This window comes from Colias eurytheme, chromosome 11, assembly GCF_061535395.1.
Source record: "Colias eurytheme isolate Ceu_HAF_F1 chromosome 11, ilColEury1 Martin Lab GWU primary, whole genome shotgun sequence".
Lineage (NCBI taxonomy): Eukaryota > Metazoa > Arthropoda > Insecta > Lepidoptera > Pieridae > Colias > Colias eurytheme.
In genome coordinates, this window is record NC_142990.1 from 5,299,426 (window position 1) to 5,310,092 (window position 10,667).

The 10,667-nt window shown below is 32.1% G+C and overlaps 2 protein-coding genes across 2 annotated transcripts; both read left to right on the forward strand.

Moving 5' to 3' along the window:
- Positions 1-39: 39 nt before the first annotated feature.
- On the forward strand, positions 40-5,756 carry LOC149904553 (uncharacterized). Its single transcript, XM_090106923.1, has 16 exons — positions 40-642; positions 816-1,550; positions 1,891-1,954; positions 2,029-2,055; positions 2,129-2,167; positions 2,245-2,546; positions 2,618-2,928; positions 3,005-3,111; positions 3,324-3,436; positions 3,562-3,664; positions 3,752-3,864; positions 3,950-4,150; positions 4,236-4,606; positions 4,673-4,805; positions 4,921-5,017; positions 5,202-5,756. The coding sequence occupies exons 1-16, from the start codon at positions 580-582 to the stop codon at positions 5,306-5,308; spliced, it is 2,886 nt and encodes a 961-aa protein (XP_089963049.1). The 5' UTR covers positions 40-579; the 3' UTR covers positions 5,309-5,756.
- Positions 5,757-5,940: 184 nt separating this feature from the next.
- Positions 5,941-8,544, forward strand: eIF2Bgamma (eukaryotic translation initiation factor 2B subunit gamma). The gene is made up of 4 exons (XM_090106926.1): positions 5,941-6,286; positions 6,884-7,710; positions 7,893-8,122; positions 8,359-8,544. The coding sequence occupies exons 1-4, from the start codon at positions 6,127-6,129 to the stop codon at positions 8,519-8,521; spliced, it is 1,380 nt and encodes a 459-aa protein (XP_089963052.1). The 5' UTR covers positions 5,941-6,126; the 3' UTR covers positions 8,522-8,544.
- Positions 8,545-10,667: the final 2,123 nt, after the last annotated feature.

The following is a 10,667-nucleotide window of genomic DNA, read 5'->3' on the forward strand; positions in this document are numbered from 1 at the left end:
TTACATAATACGCACTATGAAAAGATTAATGATAACCTGAAACTGACACTATTAACACTATAATATTATGTTAACATTTCTATCTCTTCCTAAACAACTTCTCGATAGCTATCTTGTTCTTATAATCTCTAAGTATACAAATGAATCCCTACTTATCTCGGTCATGGCATCACGCCTGAACGGCTGGACCGATTTCGATGATTCCTTCTTTGTCGAGAGATTTTGTCCATCTGTGTCTTTTACATGTTAGGTACCGACCTAAAAAGATTAATTTCTGTAGGAGTATAGACAAAATCATACATAAGTTATTAAATATAAGATTGCTAATTTGTGATAACGAGACCACAGTTTGTTAGAATAAGTCCACATAGAAAAATATCGAACTCTATCGAACTTCATTTTTTTCACTTTATTTTTCATTGAAAGTTTTGACAACCATGTGTCATATAACAAGACCATCTTGAATAAATGTGAAAAGTGTATGATTTTATGTTTAGCTACACAACATAAAATATTATTCCTATAATATAAGGTTGAGACTGTGAAAAGATAGAATTCTTTAGAAATATCAAGACCAATATGTCGAACTCTAGTATTATGAGCATCCGAGAGATGATCGATACTGCTTTTGGGGAATCTGATGTAAGTTTAAATAACAACTTAACAAACATTATAAAAATGCTTTATTATTTTTGTTAATTTATGCTTTTTCTGGTCTACTTTTTAAACGTATCTGTCTATATATTTATTCTGATATCGTATACTACTATGTTATAAATTGTAACTATAAGGTCACTTTAAATGCTTTATTGCAGGTTAATGTTGTAAACTTTAAACTTATACAAACAGTATTGTACATACTTGCGAGACAACTTAGAGTATTGGAAAGACGAGTACAATTAACAATACAACCAAGTGTGTATCCATCTAGCTCTGGCTTATCCATTAGTGAAGTCAAAATAAAGGCAAGCATGCCTAAAAAGAAAAAAATTATAAAGGCGCCAGCTCCTAGTCAGGAAAAATCTTTGGCAAAGCCGATGCCAGGACAAGCTAAATCTAAGCCAGAGACAGTAAAAACAACTATAGACTTGACATCTTCGAGCAAAACTATATCTGATCCAACTAAATCTTCCGCCAGTAAATCTACTTCTAGTAAAACTGAAACAACTAAAACTACAACTGATCTATCATCTTCCACCAAAACGACTACAGAGCCAACCGAATCATCTACCAGCAAAACAACATCGGATTTTACCAAAACGTCAACTGAAAAATCTTCCTCGAGTAAAACAACCTCGGATTTCACAAAAACTTCAACTCTTTTATCGAGTTCTAGTAAAACGACATCAGATCAAACAAAGACATCCACTGAGAAATCATCTTCCAGCAAAACTACTACAGAACCAACAAAAACTTCGACTGAAAAATCAAGCACGGAAATGTCTTCTTCCTTAAAGACATCTACAGAAATGTCTTCAACTGATAAATCTTCTTCTTCAAAAAGTAAATCTACCTCAGATAAACCTACAAGCGATGAAAGAAAGAAAAAGGTACATGTTTTAGCTTGTATTGTTTATTAATTAAAAAATTATAACGTGCTGTCTCCGAATTTTTATTGAATTAGTCTACATAGTTCTTCTCACAGGAGTTCCACAACATGCTACAGATCATCGAAGAACAGAGAGAAAGAGAAATTCGAACTATTCACCAGGTGCAATTGAAATAATAAACATTTGTTTGAATTGTTTATTTTTTTTACAGCAATACGTCAGCGGTGCTACGTTTTCTTTTTATTTTATTTATTTTTAAAGTATAGATGGCCGGTAAGTATTTCATATAAATAGTTACTCTTTTATTTAAAAACTTAAGTGAAGTAACATTTTCTTTTAGAGAGCAAATTCAAAAGAAGAAGCGGCAAGGTCACCCACACCAATGGCTTCACTTGATACTATGGGTATATTTTTTTTAATGTAGATATATAAATTAACATTTTAACCTATACATATTTATTTTTTATACATTTTACAGAGACGCAATACGAGAAGTTACTAATTGGTAAGAATTTTTTCCAATAAAACTTTGTTTGCAATCTTGATGGCAAACATATTAACACTTAATAAAATTTCAGTTGAACGTGTTCCTTCTGACGCTACAAAAACAACTAAAGGTATGCCATAAGTTCTAACTAACTAATGGCAGTCAACCGTCAAATAATATTTCCTGATACTATTCAAATTATTATAGAAAGAAAAAAAAGTCACACGCCTCAGGTTTCCATTGTGACCCAGGAACAGTTTGAAAGTTTAGCAATAGCAGTGCGAGAAATACAGAACAAGTTTGGCGCTATTGGCAAAGCCACGTTTCCTGAAAATCCGCAACTTATGCAAGAACTTCGCCGTGGTGCCTCATTGACCAATGCTATGGCTGCTCTGCAATTATCTGCACGTTTAGAAGCTGCAGAAAAAGCTTTGGACTTAATGATGGAACTAGTTACAGAAATGGCAATGAAAAAAGGAATAAATATAAATTTCGAAACAAAACAACAGGTTCAGTATGAGTTATATTTACCTATTTGATATTGACTAGGGTCCTTTTAATTATTTGGTTCTAATACTAGGGTACTGCTGAAACGCCAGAAACGAAAGTAGTATTTGAAGCTAACAATACAGAATCACAAGAACATCAGTCGCAATCACAAAAACATCGGACAATCACAAAGACATCGGATGTAAAATCTAGAGATAAAGTATCATCAATACAAATGTCAAAATCAACTACCTCAACATTTGGATTAGAAACATCTCTTGATGCGAGAGTAGAAGAAGCAACAGAACGAAGTGTAGAACCGGCCGAAGAACAAACTATAGAAATTGAATTAAAACCATCCATACAAAAACCTACAAATTTAATAAAACCTATGGATCTTGAGTAAGAATAGTAAAAGTATTTCAATCTGTATGTACATTTATTTTTGGTGATTTTACTTAGCTTCTATCTTTCACAGGCAAGCTATGAAAGAAATGTATGATGGAATGATGAAAGCAGTAAATAATATCACAAATAAAACCTCGGCTACTGCTGAAAATGCATTAAAAACATCGAACAGACTCGGTACTATTAATAACTCATAAAAAATATATACTTTGATTAATAAATCTTGGTTTAAATTGCATTACATCTAAATTTATTAGATGTATACTTTTATAATTGTTGAAAATTGTATGCATTATTTATAGAACATACTTTATTCATATAACAATGGTAACACGTCGTCTATTTTGGTGGTGTATTGAAACTTTATATTGTAATATGTTTTATTTCAGAAGCTAAATTGGAAACGGCATTAAATTTGGGTGACCGTATGGATAACTTAGATGCTCTTGTATCAGAATATGTAGAGCAAATAAATATAATGGATACGAATTTATCGTCACAGGTTTTATTTTCTCGTTATTTATTATGAACGTGTACTATCGGAAATCAATTTATTTCGGTTTTATTTCTTATTTTAAAGAACTTAAAAAAATAAGCATATATATTAATACAATAAATTACACACAGATGACCAACTATCAAGAACAATTGACACAAATGCAGCACGACTTAGAATCAGGATTAGAAAATATGGCTGAGGCTATGGCTAATACTGGCGGTGATACAGTTGGTAGGGAGACAATTTATTCCTTATGGGAGAAATGGAATTGATTATGGAATTCTTGAAAACAATTAATCAATTTTGACATTTTCATAGCTGTTGCTGAACTAAATGCGCACTTTACTGACTTGCAAGTTGATTTCGATAATACAAACACGAGACAAAAAGAATTGAAAGAATATCAAGATTGCTTGTCACTAGATTTACAAGTAAAGAACTTTATTTTTTAGAGACTCATTAAATAAAATTCTTAACAAAACACGATTAACGATGTTATTAAAATATTGTTTAAAGGCATTGCTAAAACAAATTGAAATACTCCGTGAAACAAAATCTGATCGAGAGGAAGTAGCTGATGCTCTCCGCGACAAAGCAGGTCTTGGAGCACTAAATGGACTAGTAACCCTGCAACAATTTAACGCTGTACGTGGAGATTTTGAAAAACGTATTGGAGCAGCATACGATAAATTCAATAACCAAGAAATAATCTGGCAAGTAAGTAAATTATTTTTCCTTACTTAAAAAAAATACTGATATTACGATAAATTATCCAATCCGCATGTTGCTACTCAATTTTTAGAAAGCAATAGATGATTTACTTCGTGAACTCAATGAAAAGGCCGATTTAGTTCAAGTTATGTGTTTACGTGATGATGTAAATAACAATCTTGATAAACTCAATAGTAGATTACATACAATGATGGAAATTGTGGGCGAGCCTAGAGCAGCGGCCGTAGCTAAAAGGCTATTTCGCAACACTGCGTGCTTATCATGTAATACGCCTGCTAACATGGAGATAGAGGAGCCTGGATTAATTCCAGCGCTGCCTGCCTTCCCCAAAACCTCCAAACGGCCTCCTACTATCGGTGCTGAGGGTGACTCCAATAAGAATAAAGAAGACATTAAGGTTTGCTACCCTGGACAACCAATTCAACACCCAATAGACGAAAGGTAACTATAATAATTTAAATATAAATTGGTTTGCAGGCAATTATAATATATGCCATTTAATTATAGGGCACAAATATGCACGCGATATTGCGGTGGATCGCACACAGCTGTCCCTAACACACTAGGTCGCGCCCCAGGGGGTATGATTGTGACTTCGATGCCTCGAGACCTTGCTACAGGCGTAGGATCGGACGGCAAAGTAATTAAAAATCTTCTTAATATCTATTCTTTTCGTATTCGCTTGTGACATACTTACCTACTTTAGATTTTATTACAAAAATTAAGGCACATCTTGTAAAAAGCTTTTATTACAGGTTTATATTATTGACGAAAATAATAAAATACGAAAACCTTGTGTTCCTTGCAATCAACCTTATGTTACAATCCCTCAACCATCTGAGGCTGATCAAGGTGATATATTTATTTTTACGTATTTACCTTTTGAACTACATAACGAAAATTATGTAATATAGACAGGTAGACTGAATTAAATTCCAATAAAACATTCTATTATGATTCGAATGCAATAATCACGAATCATGGCAACAATAAATAAGTACATACTAATACTAGGTACTAAATTTATTTTTAATAGCACCAACCGAGACTTCTGACATGGTACCGTGGGATTTTATGCAAGCTTTCGAACCCGATATCACTGAGGACGTGACTCCACCACCACCAACCGACGATTTAGACTAAATTATTCTTTAACAATTACCTATATAATATTTTTATTTCAAAATTTGCATTTTATTTCTTTGAGATACATGATTTTATTATTATACTCATAGTGATAATTATTCATTTTATAGAATAAAATTTATATGAAACTGAAAAATCTGTATTATTTCATGAACAATAAACCTAATAAAACTTGTGTATTAGCAGATTTTCACGTTACAGCAGTTGTGGCTCAGTAATTAAAAGACGGGGGCTCGAGACAAGATAAGCGTAGGTATAAGAAATAAAGAAATAATAGCTCAATGAGAAATAAACTGATTTTTTCAATTATTTGCATATTACCACATCACCACTGCTCGAAACTTGCTAGAAACGATGAAAGATCGGTATGCCCAACAATCAAAAGTTCGATGACATGTTTGGAGTGGGAATGTAATAATAATAATAGTGGAGTGCCTGTAGCATTCAAAACCGTAAAACCTTGGATTAGAGTTATAGCACGTTATAGTGAATGAATTATTATGATCGATGTGTTTTGTAAACTGTAAATTGCAATTTTTTCGTTGCCCTGTGGTTGCCACAAGGCACAAACAAGAAAAAATTTATATTTGAAGTTTGACAAGTGACAACTGACAATTGACATTGACAATATCGTCACCATTTCGAACTTTCAAGTGTCTACTTTTAACAAAAAATAATAACAATTTTGATTATCTAATATTACTATTTTAGTTTATTTATGGTTCGTTATAAAATATAGGTAAAGAATATAAACTGAAACTGGTTCAGTTTACAAAGAAATATCTACGGAAAAAACACGTAATTTGAGGTTAGAAATGCATAAGATTCTGGAGTTTCAAGCTGTTGTTTTAGCAGCAGGAAGAGGTTCTCGCATGCCTGATGTTGGTGGGACGGTTTCAAAATGCCTCCTTCCTATCGGCCCTTATCCATTACTATGGTATTCATTGAATTTACTTGAAAGAGTTGGATTTCAAGGTATGATATTTTGTTTTCTTATTAGTTATTGCCTATTGGTATCAGTTGATTATTGTTCTTTTCATTGGATTAACAAATAAATAAAACATGAACCTTTTTATAAAAACCTAAACTAGTGATGAGTGTATTAAACTAGAATTATGAATAATTTCACCATACATGAGGATTTTAACATCATGTGTAAAATTAATGTATATTATTGTATGGAATGTGATTAAGCGAATCATTTATTTATTTATTTATTTTATTTATTTATTTATTACGCCAAACCAACAGTAAATAAATATAAATCATTGCAAGCTTAAATCTAGAAGTATATAAATGGTAAGGATGTATCTACCAATTATAGGTAAGGACAATTCATTTAGAATATCATAAACTTACTTAAATTGTACCAACTAAATCAACATAGCGTTTCTTATGTTAATTTATTTTATGACTAACGTAACTATATTCAAATACAAAACAGATATGAATTCAGCATCAACAGTTATAAAAGTAGATTATGAATAATTATCTCATTAATATTGGGTCTCAAGCCCTTTTTCAAATTGTATAAAAGAATTAAATGTTTTAAATTATAATTATATTTTTCAGAAACTATGGTATTGGTACTTGATGAAGATAAGTCCAGTATTTTAAGTGCTTTAGAAAAATGCCCTTTGAAAATCAAATATGAACTCATAGTGATACCTGCCGATGAAGATTGGGGTACTGCTAACTCATTGAAACACATCAGCAGCAGAGTGACCACAGACTTGGTTGTTATTTCTGGTGATTTAATAACTAATGTCAATCTAAATGATGTCTTGAACCTTTACAGGAAACATGACAGTGTACTTGCATCATTATTCTTCAATAATGGACCAGAAGAATGGATTGAATTGCCAGGAATTAAAACAAAAGCAAAACCAGACAGAGACCTTGTCTGTATAGACAAAGAAACAGAAAGATTATGCTTTTTAGCAAGTGCAAGTGATTTTGAAGAGAATGTTTCCATTCCTAGATTACTTCTAAAGAAGTTTAGCTCTGTAAGCATGTTCAGTAGATTATTGGATGCTCATGTGTATGTTATGAAGAAATGGGTAATTAACTACCTTGTTGATATGGATAAGTTTACATCATTGAAAGGGGAACTGATACCACACATTGTGAAGAAACAATTATCAAAGCCTAAGAATCCTCTAGAAAAAAAGGGGACATCAGAAAAACATGTAGAATTAAACAAAGATATATTTGATTATGCTCTGGACTATGGTTATGAAAATAAAATAAGGCAGATGTCAGCTTACAATGATCATAAACTCGGTAGCAAAGGTGTTTATTACAATGACACGATAAAATGTTATGCTCATATTCCTGACAAGAGCACTTTTGGGATGCGAGTCAATACTTTATCAGCTTTTTATCTCTCAAATAGCAAGGTAATTCCACTGTTTTTTCACTTAAAATAATAGCTTAGTATGACAATATTTATATAATAAATACAATGGCATAAAAAAAAAACAATAGTTAGGTTATACAACAACAGTATTGTAATTAATTTCTAATACTCATGCAGTACAACTAATATAAGTATGTAAACTTAATATTTTTATAATTACAGATACTATCAAGATGGGAAGAAATAACTGGTTCTCCGCTTACTGACAGAATACATCCAAATAGTGATGTAAAGACCAAGCAAATTGATGAAACAAGTACTGTCGGTGAAAAAAGTTTCATCAGTGAAAAAACATCAATTAAATGTACCTTCATTGGATCTAATTGTACAATAGAGAATAAAGTTAGATTAACTAACTGTATATTAATGAATAATGTAACTATTAAAGAAGGGTAAGTTTTAGTTTTAGTTTGTATCATAAAAAATCAACAAAGACTGTGCAGAGCTTAATATAAATATATTTTTTTTTTTCATAAAAAAGTTTAATTAGGCGAGATTCCCCCGTACCTTGGCCACAGATGTCGATTTTAATGATCTAAATAAAAATTATGTACATAAACCTAAATCAGATTGTGCCATGTGTGAAAATTGTCCTGGAATATTTATTAATTATTGGTATTATTTTTAGGAGCGTACTTCAGGACTGCGTTGTATACACAGGAGCAACGATTGACACAAACTGTGCGATGCAATATTGCATTATCGGCCCCCACCATGTCGTACCTTCAACTGTCAAAGGAAACCACCAACTGTATGCAGAAACAACTGATAATATGATAACACTTGGATAATTTATAATAAATGATTCTTAATATTTATAGTATTTTATTTTGCACCTTTTAAGTTATAAAAGTTTTCTCTGATATAATGTTAAGCCCAATTTTCAAATTTTCTAAAATTTTACTCATTAGGTTAAGTCCTTTCGTTATCATTTATACATATTTGTAATAATTATGAAGTACCTAATCGCTACACTTAACGATTACAACCTGTATATAAAAAAATGTGTCAAGTGGCTGTCGCTAGAAACCATTGGCTATGGTCGATGGCCCGTCTGTGCCGAGCCTAAAGGTACACCAAGATAAAGAATAATTTATGATATGTTTAAACTTATATTACTACATATATACAATTTCTAAACAGTATATTACTTAGTAATGCTCAAATAAATCAGCGGAACTAACACGCTAAATGCGGTATTGCACAGCACGCCACCATAAATCTCATTATCTTAAGTATTATCTAGAGACATAATAATGTGATGTAAGCACATGTAAGAATGACATCACATGTGGAAGAGTGCTTAATTTGATATTAATGGGTTACTAAGCTACATGCACGATTACCGTAAATTGCTCAATAGATTAAATGTCATGTAGGTACTTCAATATATAGGAACTCACACTTAACCGTTTTTTTAAAGCTGGAGATAGAGACTATCAATATTTTTATACGGCTACTTATTTATCTATTTATATAAAAAATAACAAATTCCACTTATTTTCCTAAGTGTGCGAAACGCATTTTGTTTAATAATAAATTAAATCTATACCTAGGTACCACTAAACACTACTACAAAGATCTATTTTAATTTTGAGAGAGAGATTAAAGTGGGTACGTCTCTATGCAAGAAGGTAAAATGTACAGGGACCTACTACCCAAGCTACTTACGAGCTACGATAAGATAATGAAATAAATACCTGCTGAATTCATCTCGATAACACTATCGTGTTATCGATATCAAAACATAATTGTTGTATAATTCATAATACGATGCAACAGACATAAATATGTATTTCGAAACCTGTGACACTCAAGCTTTTCGCGGTTTTTCGCAAGCTTTTATCAACCACAATACGTGCAGTGGCGCTAGCGGAGTTTATATGTATATACCTACTTAGAATAAATTATAGGTATATTATATTATATATTAAGGATGTTAGGCTGATTTACGCATTATACGATTTACTCCATGTCGCGACCGGGCCGTGCCTGGTCCGGGGCTCGATCAAACATTATTAAATGCTTTTGTATGAAGTTTCATTTGTTTCCCGACTCCGGCACGGCCCGTCCCCGGCACGGTAAAAAGTATACAATAAAGTTTTATCGCACCCCGGACGGGGCACGGCCCAGTCGCGACACGGAGTAGCGTAATTATGGATGCATTTATGACACAAAACCGCGTCACAGTAAAATCGCGTCGTAAATTCTAAATTCATTTTGCACACTTGTAACTAATTTTGAATATTTGCATATCTAATAAATTAGAGTGAAGTCTAATAAATTATCCCATGTTAAATTCGTTATTTAATTTTGCATTTTAAAATCGCATTGCTTACATCAAATGCGATTTCTACTTTAAATGATAGGTTATTTGATGTTATCTAATTCACCAGTTTGGAAAGTCACCAAAGGCTTGTTGTATCCCAACCAATTTGTTTGGTATCGAGTGTAGAGCACTGCAGTTAGTGTGTAATACGAAAACATAAAACCACAGAAACTTGCATGGATTTTATTCTCACATGTCGCAATATTTACGGTTCATCGCGTGTTTTGGTTATATAATTGCATTCTGCACGTACACCTCGACGGTATACATCATTCGATCCGCTATCAGATACGAAAAGCAGAGCTTGAATCTTTGTTCTTCTAAAATGCCTGGATTACTTTCTAACGTTTATAATTTATACCTTATAACGATAGGTATATAATTTTCGCAATTAGTAATTACTAATTATATTACAACGCTGGCTTTCAAACAGCGGCTTTACTCTCTTGCACTTGTAATTTGATCAAGGTTTTCACTTACTTTCTTTATAAAATGTCTTCTCTCCAAATTTTTAATACATCAATAAGTTTTCTAAATAAAAGTACAGGGTTCAATTTAAACAGATTTTAGTCGGTTCGATTCCCGTAATGTGGCAAATAAATTTTCAG

Coding starts and splice junctions, on each gene's coding strand:
- LOC149904553 (XM_090106923.1), top strand. CDS start 580: ATGTCGAACTCTAGTATTATGAGCATCCGAGAGATGATCGATACTGCT. Junction 2,547..2,617: donor ATTTCGAAACAAAACAACAG/GTTCAGTATGAG, acceptor TTCTAATACTAG/GGTACTGCTGAAACGCCAGA. Junction 4,806..4,920: donor GCGTAGGATCGGACGGCAAA/GTAATTAAAAAT, acceptor CTTTTATTACAG/GTTTATATTATTGACGAAAA.
- eIF2Bgamma (XM_090106926.1), top strand. CDS start 6,127: ATGCATAAGATTCTGGAGTTTCAAGCTGTTGTTTTAGCAGCAGGAAGA. Junction 7,711..7,892: donor TTTATCTCTCAAATAGCAAG/GTAATTCCACTG, acceptor TTATAATTACAG/ATACTATCAAGATGGGAAGA. Junction 8,123..8,358: donor AATGTAACTATTAAAGAAGG/GTAAGTTTTAGT, acceptor TATTATTTTTAG/GAGCGTACTTCAGGACTGCG.